At 48.5% G+C, this 26393-nt stretch overlaps 1 protein-coding gene across 1 annotated transcript; it reads left to right on the plus strand.

Moving 5' to 3' along the window:
• Positions 1 to 40: 40 nt before the first annotated feature.
• Positions 41 to 24522, plus strand: EXOSC7 (exosome component 7). The gene is made up of 8 exons (XM_079795081.1): positions 41 to 128; positions 7332 to 7433; positions 7739 to 7833; positions 15076 to 15241; positions 18311 to 18381; positions 20940 to 21063; positions 22277 to 22432; positions 23839 to 24522. The coding sequence occupies exons 1-8, from the start codon at positions 72 to 74 to the stop codon at positions 23941 to 23943; spliced, it is 876 nt and encodes a 291-aa protein (XP_079651207.1). The 5' UTR covers positions 41 to 71; the 3' UTR covers positions 23944 to 24522.
• The last annotated feature ends 1871 nt before the right edge of the window (positions 24523 to 26393 follow it).

Genomic DNA, 26393 nt, shown 5'->3' on the forward strand with positions numbered 1-26393 from the left:
TGATGACGCAGAGCGGGGGCGCGGTCGGCGCGGGGGCGGCGCGGGCTGATGACGCAAGGGCGCTGGGCAGCATGGCGTCCGTGTCGCTGAGCGAGGCGGAGAAGGTGTACATCGTGCACGGCGTCCAGGTAGCTGCCGCGGCGGCGCGGGCGGCGGCCGCCGCCGGTGCCCCCGGCCCTGCGGGCGGGGCCGGCCCTCGGTTCGCCCGGGTGGATCGGCGGGTCTGGGTTTCCCTTGTGGTTAAACAGCCTTAAGCCGGCGACGCGGGCGAGTTGAGAAGCGGGCGGCGAACGTCCATTTAGGGCTGAATGCATCCTTGCCGCCTTCGGGTCTGCGAGGTTGCAAACCCGGGCGGGGAGCTGGAGGCCCAGCCCCTGAGGCTTTCGCGAGGGAGCCGCCTCGTCAGCCTGCGCGGGGCGCTCTCCTGCGGGTGTGGGCTTCTGGTCCGCTTTCCTCCCCTAGCGGTTGGGAGTCACGGGGGAGAAAGAAGGCACCGGAGGTGAAAGCGCTTTGACAATATAAATCGACTTACAAATAAAGGGGAAGTTGGCAGTTTCCCATGTGCCATTGGAGAAGTGAGATCCCTAGAGGCAGCTAGAGCCACACTGAGCTCCTCTGCGCTCCCTCTTCAGTCCCGGGCTTTGACCACGCCAGAACCGGAGCTGGAGGATGCGGGGCCTGGGAATGAGCCAGCGGGGGAAGCCGAGTGTGTCCTTCCTGTCTGTAACCTCCCCAGATTAGAGACGTCTCCCCAAACCCCAGCCAGAATCCTGTCTAGACCTAATCATTTTGTATTTTACTTTTCACTTTTGGTTCAGTGTGGTTAATTTCAGCTCTCCCGGCGTTCCTTTAACGTCAGCCTTTTGATTCCTTTATTAGTTTAAAGATAAATATAAAATAAAGGCAATGGAATATAAGGTATATATCAAGAGGATGCTATAGTTGGTGGGAGTCAAAAGAACTAAGGGATCGTGGGGGCTGTAATGCTCTGAAACCTTCCCCAAGGAGGTGGAATTGCTCTCATAAATCCATGTCGAGTGTCCCTCCTGTGTATCTCCTGGACTCGGTATTTTATTCATTCCACCTAGAACTGAGCCAGAGTGGAGGATAGGAAATAGCCTGCCCTTGTACAGCACCCGTGCTGGAAGGAAAAAACAAAAATTGCAGATCAATTTGTGCATTTACATGTAAAATTGTGCCAAGTGCCGTGAAGGAAAAAAGGACCTGCCTAGTCTGGCAAGCCAGGGGAGGCTTCCCTAAGGAAATAGCATTTGAGCTGAGCTCTCAGCACGACCAAGAATTGAGTAAGCTTGAGCCTTCCAAAAGGGAAGGATGGTGAGTCTGCTCACTGGGGTATTGGTGGGAGATGAGGTTGCAGAGGTGGCCAGAAGCTTGATCCTAGGGGTCTTAGAGGCCCCGCCACTGCCTCTAAGCACACTGCGCCCCGCAGTTGGCTTTCTGTTTCTCAGGCCTTGTGGTAGAAAGACTGGTTACCTCCCAGCTCCTGGGGTTACATCTTGGAAGTTAATAATTCGCTTGTATGTATGATACCTTTAAGGCCCTAGCCAGTGTCCGGCACTTGGTAGTTAGGTACTTGGTAACATTGATGGAGCAAGGTAGTCCTTAAAGGGCGATGAGTTGGACAGAGTTTTCAGTTTTGAAATTAAAACTCTCTCTCTCACCAGTACCATGGACATATTAAGGCCGCAATTGTATCACAGAGCCGTGCAGACTGAACTGACCAAATAAACCTCTTCGTAAGGATGATTAACATTTGCCACAGATTTGCCCTGCTTATGGAGCAGCAAGATGGAATTCTGTATTTATGGAGGAGCAAAACAGAATTTACACTGTTTGTTGTGCATTTATACTGTAGGTGAGCGAGCCTACCACAGATCTCACTGACTCAGTTCTAAAATCACCTAAACGTTTGGTAGTTGCTTACTGAGTGTCAGCAATGCTGCCTTAAGCAATGCCTAGCAGGAATCCTGTTCTTGCCTCTGAACACCTAGTCATTTTGTGTTTTATTTTTCACCTTTGGTCCTATTTGGTTAGTTTCAGCTTCTGGCATCCCTTGCCCTCAGCCTTTGATTCTGTTACTATTTCCGGGATATTTCATCTTGGTTTGGTGGTAATTAGAAGCAGTTGAAAGTAACTTCACAGTGTGTGTTGAGGATTCAGTTGATAATTATGTTAACTAACTGGCTCAAGCAAGAAAAGTATATCTATAAGAAGGCTGTGTTTCTCCAAAAATGCAAGGGAGTTGGATCTTCAGGCTCTCCCTGGTTTGTCTCTGCTGTTTTTTATGCTTTTGCCGTGTTCTCTTCTCTCTGTTGGACGAAAGCCCCAAAAGTCTAAATTCAGGATCGATTCTGAAGATCTGGGTGTAGCTTTGTTCAAATTCATAAGAGCTTTAATAGGAGAAACTTACACTGCAGAGTAGCTGCTCCCTGTGGTGGCAGGCCAGGAATAAACCCACCCCCTCCCGGACAGGGTCTCGTTTTGTTTTGTTTTTTTATAGGGGGTTAATAGTAAAACCACATGGTGGTTAGTCATGTAGACCACCAGGAAAAACAACATATTTCAAAGGTAACATAACATCAGACAGTTATCACACTGTATACATTCATTACCCTCCTTCCTGGGGGCATGACCTTGACCTTTGGGCAGCATTCCAGTTTTCTGGGTAGTCAGCCAAGCCTGAGGCTACAAAGAGTTAAGAGCCCAACATTTCCCAGATGCCTTTGCTGCTAGAGCCATATTGGAAAGGTTGGTATATCAATATTTTAATATACGATTTGATTGATTTCTGTTAAGTCCCCTCTCAGCCTTTGAAGGCCAAGATGTCCCACTTTGGTTCGGTACCTATTATATCAGAGGCTCAGAGCAGGCCACGGCCAATGTTAGCCCCACCAAGAAGCATGCCTCTTGGGGTCCCGTCAAAGCCATTTCTTTGAATTTTTCTCGGCAGTTGAAAGGAAGTGTAGCTCAACTGATAGTTTCAGTTTCTTTTCTGTGGATCCAGCTTTAACTGAAAGCATTGTGGGTTTTTTTTAGGGGGTGTGTGAGGGGGGGTTGCAGCACAGAAGAAGGAGAACAGAGCCTGATCTTCACCTGTGAGACTGAGCAGTCAGAACTCAGCTGCTCAGGCGGCCGTGCAGGGCACTGATTTCAAGCCCTGTGCCATTTCCATTTACAGACCCCTGGCACAAAAAGGCTGCACCCAGGCACTCTGCAAGGTGAAGGGAACCACGTCCTTTCAAAGGATGGAGGGGGGCTACTCAGCAGGCTTGGAACGTGAAAAGAAGATCAATATCTAGTTTTGCCCACTGTGTCTTGGGCCTGGGCCTGCAACACTGGCCCAGTCACGGTCCCTTTCCTAAGTGTGTTGTGTTCTAATAGGGGAGGTGTTCTAGTCTCAGTTCTCTAGCAAGCTCCAAGATACTGGACAAGTCAAAGCAAGGTCATTCGGGGCACCATCACCTCAGAGGACCTGGAGTCTGAAACCTTCCCAAGTGTGTTGGATTAGTAGAGCTGGCTTGTCGGCTTCTATTAAGGAGAAACAGGACTGGGTGACCTGGGTAAAGCAGCTCTGGGCTGAGTCACATGTCCTCCCACTTGGTCACAAACAGGAGATTGTGGGGCCTCAACTCAATATCCTTATCTGTAACCTCTCTTCAGGGTTGGTTTTGAGGATTCGGTGAGCTGATACCTCCCCCCAGAAGCAGGAGAAGGGAGCTGCTGATGGACTCCCATGTGCTAGACTGTGCTGAAAGGTCCCCGTAAATGATTTAGGGTTTTCACATTCTCCTAAAACTCTGTAAGGTCAGGGTTAGTCCTGCTTTCTAGGTGAAGAGACAGGCTCAGAGCTGTTGAGGAACTTGCTCAAGGTCACAAAGCTGGTATGTGACAGCAGAGAATTAAATACAGATTGGAGGTGACTCCACCACACCACACCCAACCAGCAGAGTTGTCGCGATCCCATAGGTAACAACCTAAAAGTCACCGGAGCCATCCCAGCACCCAGAAGTCCTTTATCTGAAAAGGTGTTTCGTCCCTTGCTGAGAAGGACAGGGCTCCCCAGGGTGCGGCCCATCATTTGTTGGCATCCCTGTTGGTTTTTACATGAAGCCTCACTTCAGGGCAGCCCCTGTTCTTAAGTGGTCACACATGGGTGCCTTCCCTTGCTCCTGAGGACTGCACGTGAATAAAAATCGTGGTCGGGTGTCAGGCCATGAGCCAGCTGTGCAGGTTTGGGTGATTTCCTGTCTTTTAGGAGGAAAGGACTTTTTAAAAAAGTTGCCCTGGGTGCAGTGATTCATGAACTAATTTGTTTGGTGTTTTGGGTTTGATCTTGTTCTATTCTTTTGAGTGCTTTTTTCTATGAAAAAAAAAATTGTAGTTGATATATCCTTTGAAAGGAAAATTTGTAGCTTTTTGTTTACCTCTTGTCACTTGAACCTTTACCACTGAGCATTTCCCTGGGGCAGAGGTGATTCGAAGGCTGCAAAGGCAAGATCTGGCCAGGCCCAAGTTTTTTACCACCACCGCCCCCCCCCCCCAACCCCCCCCCCCCCACCGCTCCTCACCCCATCCTGGAACAAGTATGTGGGTTGTTACTACAAAGGGGTGTGGCTAGATCTTCCCAGAGTGAGTGGTATTTTAAAGCAGTAGTTGGAAGCCCTGTAGCCTTGAGGTCTCCTTGCTTTCAGAGCTGTTAACACTGTCATCAAGACCAACTGGTATAGCCAGCCAGTTTGTCCTGTGAGGGCGGCCTGTGGGGTCCTGTTGCACGGTGAAGAGACCCTTCAGAATGCAGGCAGTGGTGTGGAGTTGTGGTGAAGAGCTCTGGCTTGGGATTAAAGTGCTACTTACTGGCTGTGAGACCCCGGGCCAGCCATTTAGCACCTTTCAACCATTTTTCTGTTTGCATAATGGATTCAATGTGTTAACTGTGGAGTGTTTCTAAATAGCCGTTACTATTGTCCTAGCCGGTTTGGCTCAGTGAATAGAGCATCAGCCTGTGAACCGAAGGGTCCTGGGTTCGATTCTGGTCAAGAACACGTACCTTGATTGCAGGTTCCTCCCCAGCCCAGGCCCTGGTCAGGGATCCCACGGTAAGCAACCAGTTGATGTGTTTCTCTCACATCGATGCTTCTCTCTGTCCTTCCCTCTCTCTTCCACTCTCTCTCTAAAAATCAATGGGAAAATATCCTCAGGTGAGGATTATATATAAAAAAAAAAGTAGTTACTTTTAGTTTTTGCAAATAATTGTGACTATTTTGATTTATAGATCTGTAGAATTAGAGAAGCACCTTTGAGGCCATTTACTTCAATGTCCTTTTTTGTAAATGAGGAAACTAGTCTATAGGGGGAAGGGACTTGTCCTACCTAGAGGTCAAGCAGCTAGTTAGTGGCAGGACCAGGCCTGGAACCCAGGAGTAATGCTCGTAGTGATTGCTCACAGTTGTACCAGGCCTGCAGCCTGTGAAGGATCCCTTGTAAGTGATGTTTCTGGGCCAGGTTTTCACTTTCCTAGCGGGGCACATCTGGGGGATGTGGCAAACAGGGAGTCAGAGATTTATCTAGAAAGCCTTTGTGTTCTGTGGCTGGGTGGTGAAGAGACAGTTACATAGTTTTGAGTTCTCCCCAGAGGCTCATTCTCTCAGACTTGAAATTCTGTTACTTTTTAAGTCCACTTCTCCCCAGACTGGATAGGGATTGCCTTCAGGGAGGAGACTGCAGGAAGGGAAGGGGCTTGCAGGAGTTGAGAGAATAAAAAAAAAAAGCTGAAACACACATGACCGATGGTAGTAGTTGGTTCTGTGTGGTGGGAGCACGCAGTGTTTTGCCTGTTTATATTTTAACTAGAGGCCCGATGCATGAAATTCGTGCAAAAGTATGCCTTCCTTCCCCTGGCTGCCGGCACTGGCTTCCCTTTGGCACCCAGGAACCAGGCTTCCCTCACAGCCCCGGTTTTGTCCAGAAGGATGTCTGGTCTAATTAGCATATTATGCTTTTATTATTATAGATTTCTAAAGATAAAAAAAGTCACGTGCAGTTAGCCAGGTAGGTTAAAGATAAGCTTCTGACAGTTAATATGCTTCAGGACTGTATTTGTTAGTGTTTGGAGGAGCATTAACCCTTTTGAGAATCTGATTCTAAAGATTCCTTTTCTAGAAAAAAAATAAATTGCTTTCAAACAGTGTTTACAAAGAACAAGGAAGATCTCTATAAGCTGACAGGGAGTGGATTTCCTGCATATGTAAAGTGTTAGCACTAGCCGGTTTGGCTCAGTGGATAGAGCGTCTGCCTATGGGCTGAAGGGTCCCAGGTTCGATTCTGGGCAAGGGCATATGCATGGGCTGCGGGCTCCATCCCCAGTAGGAGGCAGCCGATCAATGATTCTCATCATTGATGTTTCTATCTCTCTCTCCCTTCCTCTCTGAAGTCAATAAAAATATATTTAAAAAATAAATAAATGAAATGTTAAAAAGAAACAAAAGTGTAGCCCTAACTGGTTTGGCTCAGTGGATACAGTATCGGCCTGAAGGTTCCCAGGTTCGATTCCAGTCAAGGGTACATGCCGGGGTTGCAGCTTGATCCCCAGTGGTGGTGGTGGTGGTGGGGGGTGGGCATGCAGGATAGCCGATCAATAAAATGTATTTAAAAAACCAAAACAATTATCAGTGTGAGAACGTGGCTTTTTAATAGATTTGTGGATAGACAGAAATAAATACAGGTGTGTGTGTTTGTGTGTGCATGGGTTCGTGTACATATATGTTTTCTAGCTCTGTCTGCTGGGAAGCTCTAGAAGCAATGATCCCCCTGCAGCAATGAACCGACTTAGCACTCAGGTCCTGGTTTTTCTCCAATAAAAGTAACCAGGGCTCCTTGGAGAAAGAGCTGATTCCGGGGCAGGGGCAGGGAAAATACAAGAGCCTGGGACGTCTTATGTTGTTGGAAAATAAAGAAGTGCTCAAAAAAGATTGGATGCATGTTGAAAGAACGCAGGAACCCACCCAAAGGAGCTCCCAGTGGCCAAATCTGGAGCTACAAGATGAATAATGGTAGTATTGGATATAGCTATAAAAGGCACCTGTGAGCTACCACTGACCTAGTAAGTGATTGAAGAAGTAAAGAGGATAAGGGACAAGCGCCACCTGGTCCACTCTGAAACCCTTATTCGGCATCAGGGGCTGGCAAACGGCTGGTTCACTAAGAAAGAAAGATGCACTGCACATTTCTCTGAGGGAATAAAAGGGGGTGAATTGCCTCAGGGGTCTGTTGGTTTGGGATCACAGCCTGCGGATTGTGGTTGTTGCACGTAGGAAGACCTCCGCGTGGATGGCCGTGGATGTGAGGACTACCGATGTGTCGAGGTGGAAACCGACGTGGTGTCCAACACCAGTGGGTCTGCCAGGGTCAAGCTGGTGAGTGCCGTGGCCACGGTCCACCCGTGCCTAGCTGGAGGAATGGGGAGGACCTAGGGGAGCGGCAGCAGGCCCCTCCAGGCTTTTGCCACACTGATTGTTCGGGGAAAATCCAAGACCCAAGCCAAACTCTGGGTGGGGTCTGTCTAGATCTGAAGGACTCCTCATCTTCTCAAAGGGTCACTTTCCAAGCCCCAGCACTGCTCTTAAGGGAGTCCCCAGGGTGTACGTCTGGGAGAAGAGGGAGGTGGCTGGGTGCCTGGCCGCCTGCCCGGAGTGAGGACCCTTCTTGCATGTGTCTGCAGGGTCACACGGACATCTTGGTGGGAGTGAAAGCAGAGATGGGGACGCCGAAGCTGGAGAAGCCAAATGAAGGTTACTTGGAGTTCTTTGTTGACTGGTCAGTATAACGCAGATGTTTTTTTAAAGAAAACCAATTTGAAAGATGAAGATTCAGAGGATGAACCTCTGTTTTCCTGTTAACCCACTTTTATTTTGTATTGACTCGTCATTCATGCAGCCAGCAGGTATTTACTGAGTTCCTCCTATGTGCCAGGCACTGCGATATTGGAAGGAGACGTGTGGTCAAGTTCTGCCCTTGCCCTGGCCACCTGGCCCTCGCTGGGCCTCATTTTCCCTGTCTGAAAGGAGGGTGTCTGCCAGGCGGCCCAGCTCGTGGTGGTTATGAGAGTCACATGAGATGATGGATGTTTTGAAAAATATCAGACGCAGATGATAAGGATCATTTGGTCTAAAATGCCCTGTTTCCCTCTCTGCTCTAGCTTTCCAGAAAACTTCTCATGACTTGCTTGGCAGAGCAAGGACTAGGGCCAGCCAAGCAGCCTGACAGGCCGAGGCTGTGGCAGTGAGGCAGGCGGTGTGGGTGCTGGGAAGGGCAGACTCCGCAGTCTCTGCAGCCCGTCAGCCAGCCTGATGCTGGTTTTCTTCTTACCTGTGTGACCTCAGGCTGGTTACTCAGTCTCCCTGTGCCTATGTTTCTTTATCTAAAAAATGGGGATAATAATACTGTTGTGATGATAAGGAAATGAGATCATGAAGATAGAGCACCTAGGATGACGACTGGCTCCCAGTGAGCTTTCAATAAAGGACATTTCTCTCCCTCTGGTGACCTCCCTCTTCTAGAGGTTAGGGCGTTTTATTGGGTTGCTGAGCCAGTCTCATTTTCTGTCTGTAACTTCACTTCTAGCGAGGTGGTGACAGCAGGCCTTCTTGGATGGGTAAGGCTCATGTTAGGTGCAGGTATATATTACTGACACTGTGTTGGGTCCCCAAGACGACCCCACATTCAGAGACTTGCTGGAAGGACTAGCATATAATTTTACTCACGACTAAGATTTATTACAGCAACAGAATGCAGCAACATGTGTGCCCAAGATGATTCTGAAAGAAAACCCATTAGAGACTCAGCACCCAAGATAGTTTTGACTGCTGGTCACGTAAGCACCCTCTGCTTAACACACACCACAATACCAGGCTCCTAGGAAGCAAGCAAGCCTTCAGCATAAACCATATTTTTGCAGAAACAATCTACACCAGTGGACACAGATTCATGGGAACAGGAACACTTTTGAGAGCCAGAACACTTTTCTGAGAGCCAGAACACTTTTCTGCGTGGATGCTAACCCATTTGTATAGTAAGTCAGTCTTCCAGTCTTCATTTCCAAACAGAAGTCCACCTCTCACAAACTGTTCCTGAGGGACATGTTTAGAGAGGGTGAGTGAGCTTCCTGGGGGTCACAGACCTAGGTCTGTCCACTCTGAGTCTTTGCTCTTTCCACTTCATGCAGCCTGTGGAGCCCAGCTTTGGAGGGGTATTGGCTCTGTGTCTGGAGGTGACTTAACATTAGCCTGCTGCTTTCGTCCCTTTCTTGTCCCAGCTTTAAAGGGAGGGTGGCTCTAGGTTGAGAGAAGCCTTTGAGCTGCCTTTCCCAAGACCTGGCTTCTAGGACTGAGCCTCTGTCCTGGCTGAGTGGCTGCCTGCTGGTCTCTTTCCCCCTTTGTAAATCTCAGGAGAACCCCAACAGGCCTAGAAGCTCCAGTTCCCAATCTCTGAATCTCTTTCTCAAGATTGATAGTCTCAGGTGGCACACTGGAGCTCTTAAGTGGCTCAGTTAGTGCGATCAGCCCAGCAGGTAGGAGTACCATGAGAGATTCATAAAACCCCATTTTCCTACGGAGAAGGGAGAGATTACCAAGCGCCACTGGCTGCCACCTCTCTCAGAACCTCATTTGGGTCTGCAGGGAGCAACTCTAAATTACATAGCAGACAAGCCCCTTCATTCTGATCCAGGGAATAGTGCCCAGCAATAGGGGTGCTGTCCTCCTCTTCCCCAGACCCCTCTGCCGGAGGCTCAAGGCTGAAACTGAATTCTTACCCAGCTCGAAGGAATATCTGGTGCCCCTTCCTGCCCATCTGAGCCCAGTTTGACAAGTACTTATCAGCTGCTTCCAGGTTTTAATTATTAATTCCCAGAGCTAGAGGGGTCTCGGAAGACGAAGTGCTTTTCTGCTAACTCATTCTACTTCAGTTGGTGTACTTGGAATGCAGGAGTCTGGGGTAGAGGACACTGCCTCCCACCGCTGCTCTGACCCTGACCACGTGCCAGTGGAGCAAGAGCTGGGTTACGAGCTCTGTGCCAGGGAAGCCTGGCAGCACTCTCACTGGACCCGGAGCTGACCAGGCCTTCTCGCTTCCTGCTCAGGTCTTTGTTAGACGTTGCCTGAAAATAGGCCATTTTAAATAAGAACTTGGAGACTTTAGATGGTTTCCATCTAAAGCCTAGAGAAAGAGCCCTAACCGGTTTGGCTTGGTGGATAGAGCGTCGGCCTGTGGACTGAGAGGTCCCAGGTTCAATTCTGGTCAAGGGCATGTACCTTGGTTGCAGGCACATCCCTAGTAGGAGGTGTGCAGGAGGCAGCTGATCGATGTTTCTCTCTCATCGATGTTTCTAACTCTCTATCCCTCTCCCTTCCTCTCTGTAAAAAAAATCAATAAAAAATATTTTAAAAAATAAAAATAAAAAATAAAGCCTAGCGAAAGGTAAGAATTGAATGAATTGTCACTCTGGGTTACCACTAGGTGGCAATCCATCAAGCCGCTTCTCAGCTGTCCGACCACCCTGTTGATGGGTTTAGGGACCGTGGTTTAGCCTCTCAGAGAGGGTTCAGTATTTAGTTATTGAGGAGCACACGTTTTATTCATAGGCATTTCAGTATGCCCGGCACTTGTCACTTGCCTTTGGGACTTAAGTACTTTTCAGTGTGATCACTTGTGCTTTACACTAGTGTTGAACCACAAGTTTTGTGCCTCAATTGGTGGGTGGACCCACTTGATCTATTCCTCACCTGCTTGGTGCTGCCCGAAGGGGGCACTGGTGGCTGAAGGCCAGGTGTGAGGCCAGGCAGAGCGGAACCTGCAGAAGCCATTGGAGGCTAGCTGTATACTTTGAAAGTCTCCAGAGTTGATGAGATAACTCTCCCAGGGACTTCAAACAAGGGCTTAGGTGACAAGCTCTGAATGTGCTGCTATGCCCAACCCATTTACTGGGATGCTTCAGTAGGCTCAGAAATGAGCACATGAGTCAGAGGCTCAGGACCTGCCTTGGGGCTAGGTGACTGGAGGAGTCCTGAGTCAGTCTTGGCCCAGTACCCACTAAATCACCCAGCTGTCATGGGCCGGGCCTGGCCTGGCTGTCAGACTCCACGTTTGCAGGCTAGGTCAGTGGTAAGGGAAGCAACAATGGGCCTAGTGTCTGAGTCCCATTGCAGGTAGCCGTGGCCTTGATCTCAGCCTACCCCAGTTAAACCAGGAGAGAAGCGCTGAGCAGAGTAGAGGTGATGAGTCAGGAGGGGTGGAGAACTGGGAGGGGCAGCGTTCCCAAGATTTTTATTAGTTTATCCAGCTCAGTAAGCGATTTCCCAACAGCCCTGGAGGGCTGTTTCTTTATGAAGGATCTGAATTGGTCTGGGTAACTATAAAAATAAAAAGCACTTGGTTTTATGCTAAAAAAAAACACCTTAGTGTATACTCTCCCCACTGAAAGAATGTATTATGATGCCTATGAGCAGGGGGCTAGGATTGCCAGCCTGTGTTGCTCTCTCTCTAAATTTTATACTCGATAGAGAAGCTTTTTATTTAGGACTCCCTTGGTCTACATTCCTTGACTCCCAACATTTGTGCTCTAGTAGTAATTCCCAAGACCAGAGTACCCATTCATTACTTTGAGGCATAAGGCAGGCCGGAGGGAGGCTAACCTGACCGATGTTAGGCCACAAGCCAGACGTGCCAAGTAGCACATTCAGGGAGAGTCCAGTGAAGCCCAGCAGACAAGGCCAGGCTGCCTGGGTTTAGAATCTTAGCTCCCCAGTCACTGGGTGTGTGACCTTCGGCAAGTTACACAACCTTTCTGTGACTCGGTGTTATTGTCGCTAAAATGGGGTCAATAACAGTGCCAACCTCTAGTGTTGTGAGAATTCAATGAGTTAATACATCTAAAGTGCTCAGAGTGGTGTCTAGCACGTGGTGAACATTCCAAAAAAGTTGTTAAGTTTCCTTCCTTATAAAGCGAGAGAGTCTGACCATCTGAGGCCACAACCCACCTGCAAGATGTTTGTTTCACTAATGGAGGCTTTTATTGGATGACAGGGCCTGAAAGTCCCCATCACTCCCTGTTAATCATACATGTGGCTGGCTCTTTGTTCAGATGCTTGTAGTTACCGGGCTGGCCCTGCAGGCATTTGGTTTGTGGTCCTCTGGAGATGGCCTCTAAGGCTTTGCCAGGTCTGCGTTTCTGACCGGCTCTATCAGAAAGGGTCCTTGTGCTATGGGCGCCTCTAGTGGTGAGGAGGGACCCTCATTTTTCTGCTGCGCCTCTTCTCTTCATCCTTTGTCAGAATACAGGGTCTCTGGCTTTTCTCATTGTACCCAAAGCACTACACCCCATCCCCACCCTGAACAGTTTCCTTCTTCCCAGCCTCTTCCCCAGAATCACTCCATGGCCAGGCACCATCCAGACGCAGGAGCTTTCTAAGGTCTCATCCGCCTCGAAGCTTTCTTTCCTGCCTGTCTACCAGCTGTGCTGAAAGGATATGTTTAAGAAAAGGAAAACAACAAAACAAAAAAACACTTTAAAAACTGGAAATTTTTCCACTTTAAATTAGCCCAGTGCCAAAAAAACAATGGGGCGTGGTTTTGTAGGTCGATTAATTTAGCCAGTTGGACCTGGAAGTTCTGTAAACCACCCCTGGGGCTGTAGAGGAGTCACTGCCTCCTCTCTGGGTAATCAGTCACACCCAGGAGGATGTGACCCACTGTAATCAGGGAAAGGAAAACATTTGAAGTGTAAGCATCTGGGACTGGATTTGTCTACACAGAGATCTATGTAGATGTGTTTTAAATACTTAAAAGATGGGACTCAATATTGATTGCTTAGTGTTTGAATTAGGAACAGGTTGTGTTTTGCTGGCTGTGCAAAATAAACTTGGTCCCTGGTGACTTGATTATTTCACCACAAATGAGCTTTTTTTTCGTGGCTCAGTGCCTGAGTCCAGCAGAGGCGGGGAGAGACCAGTGAGGTTGCTATGGCAGCAAAGAAGTTTCTCAGGGATTTTAAATTGGGATTCTGCTGGCTCGTAGTGGTCAGGGAGGACTGTCTGATTAGAATGGCAGAGTTATTATACAACAGCACACTCTGGTCATTTTAGGATTCATTTTTATGCCTATATTAGAATGGACTAAACAGAAGGGACTTTTTTTTTTTTAATTATCCACAATTTTCTGGGATTTCTTTTTCTTTGTCTTTTTTTTTTTAAAAAAGTATTTTACTGATTTTTTTATAGAGAGGAAGGGAGAGGGATAGAGAGTTAGAAACATTGATGAGAGAGAAACATCGATCAGCTGCCTCCTGCACACCTACTGGGGATGTGCTCACAACCAAGGTACATGCCCTTGACCGGAATCGAACCTGGGACCTTTCAGTGCACAGGCCGATGCTCTATCCATTGAGCCAAACCGGTTAGGGCCAGAAGGGACATTTTACACACACACACACACACACACACACACACACACACACACACACGCACGCCCTCCGTGCCTGTGGCCTGACCAACTTCTACTCATCTTTAGGTTTGAGGTCTCCTATGACCCTCAACACTGATTGAGGCTCTCCCTGACCCCGACTCCTGCTGCTTGCTCCCTCCCCTATCAATGAAACTGCCCCCAGACTTCATTGGAATTCTGACTTAGGGTGGCCTTCTCCTTGCACGCTCTCTGGGTCTGCAGTGCCTGGCATCTGGCTGGGTGCCTTCCAGTGGAGGTGTGGATGCACAGATGGGCTGGGGAACACGGGCCTCACTAGGATTTTGTGGAAACCACACTGAAACAACTGGTTTCCTCCCTCCCTGGGCCCTACTCATTAAGTGAAGTGGTCACTGGAATGTTTACTTACCTCACTGATGTATTAAGGGTTTGTTTTCGTTAAGCAAAACTCTCCACAGTTTCCTGTTAAACACTTGTGTAGTGCTTAGGGTGGCAAATGTTAATGTGTCTTCATTCTTTGTTGATTTTTTTTTGAAAGGATAAACTTTATTAATCTAACTCTCAAACACTGGAGGCTAAAATTATAGTGACCTGTGTTGGGTAATTGGGCGCAAAATATAAGAGGCCTGAATGGGAAAGGTTTTCTCTGAAAAATAACAAATAAAGTAAAAGAGATAACCTAATATTTAATCTGCCAGCAGTGTCTTATTTCATCTCCTGCTGTTCAGTACAGTGATAACCTAGAGTTCATGACATAGCTCTGGCATACTATCCTACGTATCTTCTGAAAGGTTCCAGCTCTAGCTGGTGTTACTCAATGGTTAGAGTGTCAGCCTGCGCACTGAAGGGTTGAGAGTTGGATTCTCGGTCAAGGGCACGTACTTGGGTTATAGGTTTGATCCCTGGCCTGGTTGGGATGCATGTGGGAGGCAACCAATCACTGTGTCTCTCTCACATCAATGTTTCTCTCTCTCTGTCTCTCTTTCTCTCCCCCTACCCCTCCTTTTCCACTCTTTCTAAAAAACAATGGGAAAAAATATTCTCGGGTGAGGATTAACCACAAAAAAAACACAAAACAAAACAGAAAAAAAAAATCCAGGAAGGTTATTGTACTTAACCTTGTGTGGCTTTTGTTTTGAGAGTACATCGCACATGCTAAAGCTGTGAAAACTAGGATGGTGTATTTAATATACCCCTTCTGTAAGCCCCTTCTGTAAGCCATTCTCTGGGCTTTCCGGCTTCCTCGGCCTGCCAGAGAAGGTATTTGTTATACTTTCAAGATAAGAGAGTTAATTATTACTGGCCGAGGTTCACTTTACCATTGCTCTCTTGTTTCCCTTGGATAAAGATGTCTTCTGTTAGAAGTCAGGGGAAACGCCCATCACACACACGGACAAACCCAGGGCCGGTGCTGGTCTGGATCAGTGTGTGTGTCTGTCCGGAGGCTGGAAAAGTGGCAGATGCCATCCTTTCCTCATCTCAGTGACTTCCCATCACTCCTCAGGGCAACTAGAGTAAAGCTTTGCCCCTTTGCTCTTTGTGTGAAAAGACTCACCAGCTTTTCTGTTCCCTTCTGCGCAGTTCAGCCAATGCTACCCCTGAATTTGAAGGTCGAGGAGGTGATGACCTTGGCACAGAGATTGCTAACACCCTCTACCGGATATTCAACAACAAGAGCAGCGTGGACCTGAAGTCCCTCTGCATTAGTCCTCGGGAGCACTGCTGGGTTCTCTATGTGGACGTGCTGGTAAATATCACGTTGCTGTGCCGGCTGGAGACCAGTTGGCCTACTTTCCTCCTAGTGCTTTTTCCCTCTCCAAGTGGGTACTTACACCTTCCAAGGTAAGATTAGTTGGGGGAAGATTAGTCTCCTGTATTAGTTTTTTTTTAAATTAAATATTACTCGTATAATGCCATCCTACAATAAAGTTACAAGCAGTCATATCATGGTAGCACCTAAAATTATCCACAGAGGTTGTCAGGGAAGAAAAAATAAGAGATGCTCTCTAGATGGTGCCAGATAGAGTCGATGGGCAGAATTTAGACAAGCTGGCACATTCTGCGTGGAATGAGGAGCTGTTTACATGCATTTTCATTTAACCCTTACAGATGTTCTGCAAGTGGGCACGATTCTTTTCCCCACGTACAAGTGCGGGAACTAAGACACAGAGAGGTAAAGTAACTAGCCCGAGAGGTCTCAGCTTGAGGATAGTGGTACTAGGCTAGGCCTCCAAGCCAGGGATCGGGCCCAAAGGTGCTGGTGTCTGCTCTTGACCTCACTGAGCCATCTTCCCTTGGAAACACCCTGAAGCCCACCTGCTCTGAGGCCCTTGCTTCCCAGGTGCAGCCCCTGAGGCCCTGCCTCCTGCCTCCTGCCTCCTGCCTCCTGCCTCCTCCCTCCTCCCTCCTCCCTCCTCCCTCCTCCCTCCTCCCTCCTCCCTCCTCCCTCCTCCCTCCTCCATAGTCAGCTCCTGCAGGAGTCTTTCTAGCCACCCCTCATTTCCTTCCTGGTGTCTCCCTCCAAATACTCCTCTGCCCAGTTTTTGGCACTTGGCAGTAACTTCTCTTAGAGCTGTAATTCATTTAATTTTGCCAGTTGCTTGTTGAGGTACAGGCTCTTGAGGGTCTCTTTTGTTCTTATTAAATGTCATGAACCTTGAGATTAGTGACCACATCTTCCACTTCAGCTTGAGGATATAGGCTAAGCCATTGGCCAAGCAGGTACTTGAGCGAACCTGAGGCACAGCAGATCTTGTGGGTGATGGCGACCTTCTGAGGAGGAACAGCACTGTCTCCAGTGCTGGCCCTGCGTGAAACAGGGCAGGGCTTTCTGGGCACTTTTAATTTGATAATGGCTGGAACATGGCTCAAAGAGAATTAATAGTGGACCAGCCGGTGGGCGCTGTTCTGAATGCTGGTGCTGATGGGTAAAAGTAATACAGTTACAAGTCCATTTGCTTTTACTTGTTTCCAATAAGATGTGCCCTGTAGTGTGATGCTTACCACCAAACAGGTACTTTTGCAGGTCCTGGTTTTGAGGAGGCGGGAACTGGCCGCTGGCTGTCCTTACAGATAAGAGGCAGGCTTCATAGCTGCACAGGGAAGTGAACTCTGCAGTTTCACCCTGTGTCTATGTAACCCTTCCTCCCCCACCCCCCAAACAGTCTTTATTTAAATGCATCTAGCTAACACCTCCTGTGTGCTAGGCACACTTGTAAGGGCTTTACCAATACTAACTCATTCAACCTTTATAACAGCTCTGTGAGGTAGCTGGGATTTTTACCCTCTGAGGCAGCTACCTGGGGAGGACAGGAGTCAGATGCAGACAGTCTGACGCAGGAGTCTTGCTACAGCTCTTTGCTGTGCAGCAGTTAAAACTCTGAGCCAGAGTGGGGAAGAGTTAGTCCAGCTGCTAGACCAATGAGCTGCAGTCACTAGCCAGGTGGTCACCTAGGCCAGGAGGTCATCTACACTAATAAAAGAGTAAGATGCAAATTGATCATACCTTCGCGATGCCCACCAGCCAATCAGAAATGAGTATGCAGATTAACCAAACAAAGATGACGGGTTAATTTGCATATGCAGGTGCAGAGCCGCCGGGAACGGGGTGGGATGCTTGCGTCCTCACCATGGCGACGGCGCAAGTGTTCTGCACCACCCCAGCTGCTCCAGGCCTCGTGGGAAGGTGGAAAGGCGACTCCGGCAGGAGTGAAGGTGGTGCCGGCAGCCAGGGGAAGGAAGGCCCATTCTTGCACGAATCTTCGTGCATCGGGCCTCTAGTATTTTAATAAGCAGTAATTATAAAGGAAAGAGGTGGGTCTGCAGGTGAAGTTTGCTCAGAAAGCCTAAGGTGGGAATCAGAGACTTGCACTGGGCATGGTGAAAGGCCCAGGCTCAGGGCCTGCCTGTCTCCCACATATAATCTCCAGGCTCCTTTTGCATGGCAGCCCTTCTGCTGGACTCTGAGAGTAAAGGAATGAGCAAACCCACAGGGTCCAGCCGTCGGGAACTCACAGTTCAGACGGAGAGGAGACAGACTGAATAAAACCATGGGACTACACGACTTTCCTTCCTACACGGGACTTCCTCTCCATTCTTCCTTGCTGTGGCCCAGTTTATTCCATAAACTCGGGCCAAGGCTTCTTTTAAATGAGGGCAGAAGGTGTCTCACCTTCCACTTAAGAATGTGATCTAGCCCTAGCTGGTTTGGCTCAGTGGATAGAGCGTTGGCCTATGGACTGAAAGGTCCCAGGTTCAGTTCTGCTCAAGGGCACATGCCCAGGTTGGGTTGCAGGCTTGATCCCCAGTAGGGGGCATACAGGAGGCAGCCAGTCAATGGTTCTCTCTCATCATTGATGTTTCCATCTCTCTCTCCCTCTCCCTTCCTCTCTGAAATCAATAAAAAATATATATTAAAAATAAACAAAAGAATGTGCTGTAAGCTTCCCTGCTGCATGAGCTTACATAAGTGCAATCGGCACTTTTGCTCATGGGCAAAAAATGGTATGAGGGACCTTTGTTTTTATTATGTTACATGTAAAGCATGAAGTGTTACCTGTTTGAGCATCAGGTGTATGTTGATAATGACAGGCAGTAGGTAACTACACTAATGAATGTGAACCTGGTAGCAGGTGAAGCATCAGTGGTCATCATTTTTAACTTGTTTGGAAGCCGACATACGTTAGCAATGATGAGAGTAGCGTGTGTGGTGCAATTGGGAGCTCTGGGGCATCAGTGGTCACCATCTCCTAGGAGCCAGTATCCTTTCATTGGGATAATACTTAAGTAAGACGTGACACTTGCTTTTCTTCCCCAGTTGCTGGAATGTGGTGGAAATTTGTTTGATGCCATCTCCATTGCTGTAAAGGCCGCTCTGTTCAATACAAGGTGAGTCTTCCGGGAAACATCCCCGGGGCCGGTGGAAAACCCAGGTGGACACTGAGGAAATTTCTACTGCAGCTCATAGGTGAAGATAACGAGGGGTGTTAGCATTAACAACGATGTTTATTGTCAAGCTCCAGAAAACAGAGATTTCATCACTTAAAACTAAATCTGTGCATCTATTTCTGTATTTATTTTTTGTACTGTTATTTTCATAAATAAACATGTACCATGTAGAAAAATATTAGAAAACTACAAAAAAGCAAAAAAAGTTGAAACCAACTACTGGCCCAGCTGGTGTTGCTCAGTGGTTGAACATTGACCCATGAACCAAGAGGAAGCCGGTTGATTCCCAGTCAAGGCACATGCCTGGATTACAGGCTTGATCCCCAGTAGGGGGCGTACAGGAGGCAGCCGATCATTGATGTTTCTGTCTCACTCTCCTCTCTTCCTCTCTCAAATCAATAAGAACATTTTTTTTTTTTTTAAATAACATTTTAAAAAAAGAAAGAAACCAACTCCAGGTCAGCTGTCCAAATACTGTTACTGGACAGAGCTCCATGTGGGCAGTTTGTGCGTTTGGCCTGCTATCCCCCCAGCACCATGAACAGTGCCTGACACAGCAGGTGCTCCCGGAGCCCTTCACCAGACACACGCATGTTCTAAAAGCGGGGTAGCAGCCTATTCTTTGGTTTTCGTTAAAAGCACGTTCAGCTTCCCCGATAGGCTGCGTGCGTAGCAAGGGACGAGGCACTAAGCTTTTTTGGAGTGACATTCCCACAGGCTGTTTGATTATATAGCATTTCTCCCACTCTATGTACCAGGTTCTTTGAGGAAAGTTTGCAGCATTTGAAAATAGACATGTGGGTGAGGTGTTCATTCCACAGAGAGCTTACATTATGGTAATGGGATTCTGGGGTATTAGGGAATGAGGATTGGAAGCTTCTAGGGAGATAGCCTATGGAAGTGATTGGATAAGTGAGCAAAGATAATATCTGAGAAATGTTCATTGCAGCTTTGTAGCGGTGAGAAATTGAAAACAACCTAATGTCTCAACCTGGGCATTAAAATCAGCACAGAAACCTATGTACAGGTTTGTTAATATGGAAAAGCAGCCACTAAACACAGTCCTGTCATCCTGTGTTTGATTTGTCTTATTTTACTTTGGCTAATTCTTACATTTAGTATGTCTGGAAATATCTGTATGTCCCAAAATTGTCATTGTGACAGTTTTCCAGTGCTCATATTATGGATGATTTAACATTTATCTCTGTTCTAGAGTTTTTCTATGATGAATTTAGACCACCTGCATCATTTAAAACAAAACAAAAACAAAGTTAAATAAATTTAGGTCAGAAATTGTGGGGTCCTCATGCAGAGCTGTGCCGCTAACTCTTGGCTGAGACCGTCGAGGGTCTGGCACTGGTGGCCACTGTGGGGCGCGAGTACCAGCTGCCAGCAGCAGCAGCCTGGGCTTGGCTCCACTGGAGAAGAAAGGAAGTTGCCATCTGTTGCACCTCAAGCCTAAAAAATTGCTCCCCATCAGCCAGCTGGTTTCCATGGGCACCAGGGCAAAAAGAGAGTTGAAGCAGCCGAGGCTGTTGGGCGAGGGGGGAGGTGTCAGGCAAACTGTGAGCAGGATGATAAACCCAGCTGCTCAGGTTGGGAGGACACCCGTCGTGGGCATAGCCACAGGCTCATCCTCAGAACAAGAACAGCCCTGCAGGCAGCAAGGAATGGGGACCCTACAAGCACTGGACCCCTGGCATGTGGGGAGACCTTTTGTACAGTCAGGGCCTTTGGAAGGGCAGAGGCCAGTCCCTCGATGTGTTCTTCAGCCCTTACACTGAACCACATGTGCCCAAGAGTTGGGCAGGGGTGCGTGTGTGCCCACGCACTTACGTTAATTTTTTAACATATAAAACTTCAAACTGGTAGCCTCTTTTATGAAGTCTCTGATCAAGTATTTTATCCATTTTTCAATTGGGTTGTCTGTCTCATATTTAGTAGGAATTCATTATGTAATATGTCAGTTTATCCATACACACATGCACATTTGCAAATATTTTTTTCCACTGCATTATCTTTTAGTTTTTAAATGATGTCTTTTGATGAACAAAGTTCATAATCTTAATATATATTATATGTGTGTGTGTGTTTTAATTATAACATAGTTGACTCTATCATATTTTCCCTTTATGATAGGCACTTTGTGTTCTGTTTATGAGATCTTTGTCCACTCCAAGGTCATTAAAATGTTCGTAGTTTTTCTTCTGAAAGCATTATTGTTTTATCTTTCACCTTTACATCTGCAGTTCCTTTGGTGTGAGGTAGGGATCACAGTTCATTCTGGGCATGGGATTGGTCAAGCATTATTTCTAAAAAGACCTCCTTTCTCTCTGCACTGCCGTGTCGCCTGTATGCTTTTGACAGGAACGATGGGGAGTACAGGCCTAGCATGACACTGTCCTGTGAGATGCTGGGATTCCAACTCCTGTTCTCAGTCTCAAGAAAAAGAACTTCTCTTTCAGGAAGTGGGGTTTTAATTGTGATTCTGCTTCCAGGATACCAAGAGTTCGTGTCCTGGAGGATGAAGAGGGGTCGAAGGACATTGAACTGTCTGATGACCCTTATGACTGCATCCGACTAAGTGTGGAGAATGTCCCCTGCATCGTCACCCTGTGCAAAGTATGAGCTTCCCTGAGGGTCTTTTCCAACCCCCACCCGTTAAGGTTACTTAATAAGTTGAAAAGTTATAGTTTCACAAACTGTATAGAGGTAGCTTTGACCCGAATCCAGTAGCTGGTTATAGTAGAGATCACTGCCATGAGCAGTCTTTCTTTTCTTCTTAATGAGAAGTGCTGGGAGCACGCGAGTGGGTTCAGAGTGACAGCAGCCAGTTTGTTAAGCTCCTTCTATACCAGGCATTTCACCGAGACACCCTGTAGGCCTGTTTCCTTTCATTTTCTCAGCTCTGTGGGGTCCGGGCTGGTTGACAGTAATAGGTGGTTGAAAGGCAAATACTGTCCACATCTGCCAAACGAAGGGGTTGCAGCAGTTCCTGGTGTGGTTTCTACATGAGCACAGAGGCCTGTGAAGCCAGCATCTGGCTGATGCTGATGTGCACAGAGGCCTGTATTGGCTGAGACTGTCCCTGATTCCACGCAGGATTCATTGTTTCAAATTAAGACCGAATGGGTCAGGTTTAATTCTACGAAAATCACTTCATAAACCTGGAGTATGGTAAAGTGTTGGGATTGACCCAAGCCACCTGCACCAGACTCATTTTTTAAAATGTTTTTATTTATTTTATTTTTTAATGTATTTTTATTGACTTCAGAGGAAGGGAGAGAGAGAGATAGAAACATCAGTGATGAGAGAGAATCGTTGATCAGCTGCCTCCTGCAGCCCGGGCATGTGCCCTTGACCAGAGTCGAATCCGGGACCCTTCAGTCCACAGGCCAACCCTCTGTTCACGGAGCCAAACTGGCTAGGGCCTGACTCATTCTTAAGCGTGTCCCTCAGCATGTCCTCTCTTGCTTTCATCTTTGTCACCAGTGAAACATCCACATGGCCTCCCATGTGAATTTCTCTCTGTGCCCCGCTATCAGAAACACTTGGTGGCCTATGACTTGGATGGTCACTGAATTATAGTTCTATCCTTCCCTCCCCCCCTCCACCCCCACATTTCCATTTCATGCTTCTGCTACACAGCTCACACTGTGGCCGGCAATATGTTGGTTGAACATTGCTTCAAATATTTTCCACGTGATCAGAATCTAGAAATCTCAATCCTGAATGGGCAGTGCAGGCTCTTTGCTGGTCTGAGTGTACCCTCCAGGAATGGTCGGGTGGGGATCAGGGCTGTGTCACCCACGTGTGCTCTGCTGCTTGCCTGCAGATTGGCTGTCGGCACGTGGTGGATGCTACTCTTCAGGAGGAGGCCTGCTCCTTGGCCAGCGTGCTGGTGTCCGTGACCAGCCAGGGAGTCGTGACGTGTATGAGGAAAGTGGGGAAGGGCAGCCTGGACCCAGAGAGCATCTTCGAGATGATGGAGGTGAGGTTCTGAGGCAGGTGCTGGGCCTGGCTGGGAGTGCCTGCTGCTTCCTGCCACTTCGGTAACACTTCGATTCTCCCGTTTGCACCCTTGACCCACACTTGGAGCTTCGAGGACCACTGGTGCGACCTGCATGTCTGCTGACTTAGCCAAGGATGGTGGGGGTGGGTGGGGTAAGGAACCTGCTGGTAACAGTTGCTTATCTTCCCCTCCCTGATCCCAAGTTCACGCTTCTAAAGGAGAGTGTTGAACTGATAATGTGAACTTATGACTCCAAAATCCCAAGCTTTTGTGATTTGATGAGGGAGTTGGAGTCAACAAAGGTGGAGCCAGGGGCTGAAGGGTGGCCGCCTCCCCTTTCTTCCTGGTTTAGAAGTGTTCCAGGGGAGATGAGTGGGAGTGGGGAAGTCCTCCTGGCAGCCTGCAGGGCAGATTGCTCCCTCGGGTCTCCTCCACCCTCTGCAGCGCCATTAGGGCTCTTTCCAGCTGCTCTGTGCTCATTGGTTGACGTGTCTGTCTCCCCACTGGCCCAGAGCTGGTCCTGCTCACCCTCCCAGTCCACCTCGACTTTGTACAAGTCTTTGAGGACTTGAACACTGACTGACTGACTTGCCAGGAACGCAGTTAGCCAGAGCAGGTGGTTTTTGTTTAAGCAGCCACATCGCAACACGTGTCCATAGGTCATTGCTTCCCAGCAGGCAAGGTTGCCATGTAACGCTTCCTTCATTCCTAGAAACAGTGGCTTTCACGGGAGACCCTGAGCCCTTGGTGTCTGTTTTCTCCTTTTATTATCTTATTTGAAAGTACAAGGGGCGGGCGGGGTGTATGTAGTGTCAGAAACACCAAAGACCCTATCCAGGTATTGACGTTGGTCTCATCTGAGCGGTTCTGCTTAGAGATCTGCTGGCAGGTACATTAGAAACTGCTTCATATGTAAAACTTTAGACAATAAAAAAAGAAAAGAAAAGAAATGCTTGTTAGGACGAGTCCTCAGCACCATCTGTTCTCCATCAGACACACTGCACGTCCTGGGGTCTCTGTGCCTTCTTACTACAGGACCGTGGGACTTGGCGGTGACCACGTCCAGACTTGGTTGACAATTTTGCTGCTGTTGTGACGGCAGCAGGAATGCTAAGTGTGAGCTAATGGCCAAGGCAGCCTTTGCTGCTTGGTGCCTGGGGGTTGGTGTCTTTTTTTCTTTTATTAGGATGGAGGTTTTCTCAGAAGGAACTGTTATAGTGTTGAGGTTTGGAGTTTGTTTTGTATTGATTTAATTATTTAGTTACATAAAGGCCCGGGAGGCAGATGGAGTGTGTACGGGGCTGGAACTGCAGGCTGGCAGAGGGGGGCTTCTCCGGGTCAGCGTGCCTGCCTCACGCGTGCTCTCTTCCCTCCTCGCCCTGCAGACCAGCAAGCGCGTGGGCAAGGTGCTGCACGCCTCGCTGCACAGCATCCTGCACCAGGAGGAGAGCCTGGGGCCCAAGAGACAGAAGGTCGGATTCCTGGGGTGAGCCGCACATCAGCCCCCAACTCCGGTGCTGGTTTTTACTTTTTGTTTAAGCCGAAGTTTGTATATACTTTTCTTAACTATTATGAATTTAAAGCGACATTTGTACGTGTAAAATTAAAGTCTATTTTCTGGTCTGGTTTGGTATGGCTGGGATTCTTTAGCGCTGAGCCAGACGCCTTTTGGTGACGCCTGCAAGAGTCTGGCGTCGTCTCCTCAGGTCCCAAGAAGTGCTCCCAGGAAGAGAGAGAGCTCTGGTCACGGCCTCCCCAAGGGGCTCATTCGCTCCTGCTGCAGGAGCTCACAACAACGAACACACTGGAATAAGGGCCCCTGAGAAAAATGGCTTAAAGGAAATGCTTATGATGTGTATTTTGTGAAAATTTTCCCCCCCTTGGAGAGCCTTTAGTATAAGAATCACACAAGCCCTAACCGGTTTGGCTCAGTGGATAGGGCTTCGGCCTGCAGACTGAAGGGTCCCAGGTTCGATTCTGGTCAAGGGCATGTACCTTGGATGTGGGAACATCTCCAGTAGGGGATGTGCAGGAGGCAGCTGATGGATGTTTCTAACTCTCTATCCCTCTCCCTTCCTCTCTGCAAAAAATGAATAAAATATATTTAAAAAATAAAATTAAATACTTAAAAAAAAAAGAATCACACAAAAAGGTTCATTTGCCTTGTGCATTTGGTGCTTCCGGGGAGGAGAAGAGAGAGGCACTCTGCCCAGGTGTCCACCCAGGGCTTCCGCCTGGCTGGTGAGCCTCCCGAGGCCTGGGGAAGCCCAGTTCTTACTTCCTGCCGCCCTCCCTCCCCTCCCCGAGCAAGGGTCTTGGTGGCCACTTTGGTCCTTAGCCAACCTTTCTTATCAGCCTCGTTGTGAAATTGCTTAGTGTTTTATAACCACTCCCTGGTGTTTTGTAAGATTTTCTTGTTTTGTCAGCATCAAGAAGGCTGCTTTGGAGATGTTGTCATTTGATTACTCAGCCTGCCTTCATACTCTGGGGCGGGAAGGCCGTTCTCTTAGCCCCAGCAGGCTCCCGAAAGCCGGGCACTGCTCCGAGCACCTCCCGCGTGTTGGAATCAAGTCTGTTCTTGGGCTGAGCAGTCTATTTCTCTCCAGGGGGTCAGATCCTCCCAGTCAATCTTAAAGGACCAGGAGAAGGCCCTGCTTCATGAAGGGAAGTTCAGCCATGGCATTCGCTCTGCATTTCAATTAGACAAGTAGGGTAAGGAGCTAGGCATGGATTGCCCAACGGGAAGAGCACTTGGGAGCCATGCAGGCTGCTCCAGGGGGCCTGGCATGGGCACCTCCTCTGCATGGCCAGGCCTGTCCCTGCAGAGAGAAGCAGCTGCCCACACTCAGACTTGGGGCCGCTGCCCTGTTGAGAACGCAGCCTGGGTGTCACTATTTTTTAGCGTTTTTCCAGGGATTGTCCCTCCTCCCTGCTCCTGGTGGACTGTGACAGAGCATGGCAGTGGTCAGGGCCAGCTAGAATCGAGTCAAGTGTAGAAGCCTTTGGTCTTGATGATTAAAGGCATCAGGCAGATGAGACAGACGGGTGAGGCTTTGCCGGGCCACTCGTACAACCGCTTCCCACTGCGCTGCCTGGCTCAGCAGTTACAGTGAGAATAAAGGAAGGAGAGAAATGCGGGGTGGGGCAAAAGTAGGTTTGCAGTATGAGTGTGAGAAACAGTTTATTCTTGTGTTATTACTTCCTCATTGTTATTTACTTATATGACAGCGGTAAGCAGTGTACATCGCAGATGCAACAAAACAGCGACAGGCAAGGTCTCTCCAGGCGAGGCATTTATTAGAAATGTCTGGCCCTTGCAGGCCGAAGCCCCACCCCCAGCTAAAGGAGAGCAGCATCTCCTGAAAGAAACTATGCCACTTGCCTTGCAAAGACCATACCTGAGTCAGAGGCCTCGCGAGATGACGCCTGTTAACCTCTGCACACACACCCCCCACTTCCCTCACTGCCTCCAGGAGATACGGTTCCTGCTGTGGGAAGAACTAGGTTACTCATCAAAATAATGGCAAAACCTGGCTTGGCATGTGCCAGGGGATTAGAGGGGAAGCGGGTCCTGAGGGTGTTGGGCCAGCGCCATGTCTGGAAAGGGGGTCAGTGTCCCCACAAAGAGGTCTGAAGTTGTTCCTAATTCGCTGCTGGTAGCCCCCTGACACCTGGACCTGGCGGTCACGTGGAGCCACAGAAAAGGCAACAACTCTTCTTAAACTTGTGAGAGAAGTGAGGTCACAGGGCAAACCTCTGCTCCCCAAATTGGAGAGACCAACAGGCAAATCAGAGACTCACACTTACTGGGGCTGAAACCTCTGGGGCCAGAACCAGGAAGGGAAACCTGAGCCACCCCTGTGACTGCTGGAGGCTCAGCGCGCAGCTCCAGGAGTTCAAAGCTCCAGGGGATCCTGGCATCGGCCCCACACTTCTGTGT

Source organism: Cnephaeus nilssonii (assembly GCF_951640355.1).
Source record: "Cnephaeus nilssonii genome assembly, chromosome: 17".
Lineage (NCBI taxonomy): Eukaryota > Metazoa > Chordata > Mammalia > Chiroptera > Vespertilionidae > Cnephaeus > Cnephaeus nilssonii.

What these genes read in the sequence shown, in the direction of transcription:
- EXOSC7 (XM_079795081.1), top strand. Translation starts at nt 72, where the DNA reads ATGGCGTCCGTGTCGCTGAGCGAGGCGGAGAAGGTGTACATCGTGCAC. An exon ending in GCATCGTCACCCTGTGCAAA is followed by an intron (nt 21,064 to 22,276) that starts GTATGAGCTTCC and finishes GCTTGCCTGCAG; the next exon opens with ATTGGCTGTCGGCACGTGGT. An exon ending in GCATCTTCGAGATGATGGAG is followed by an intron (nt 22,433 to 23,838) that starts GTGAGGTTCTGA and finishes CTCGCCCTGCAG; the next exon opens with ACCAGCAAGCGCGTGGGCAA.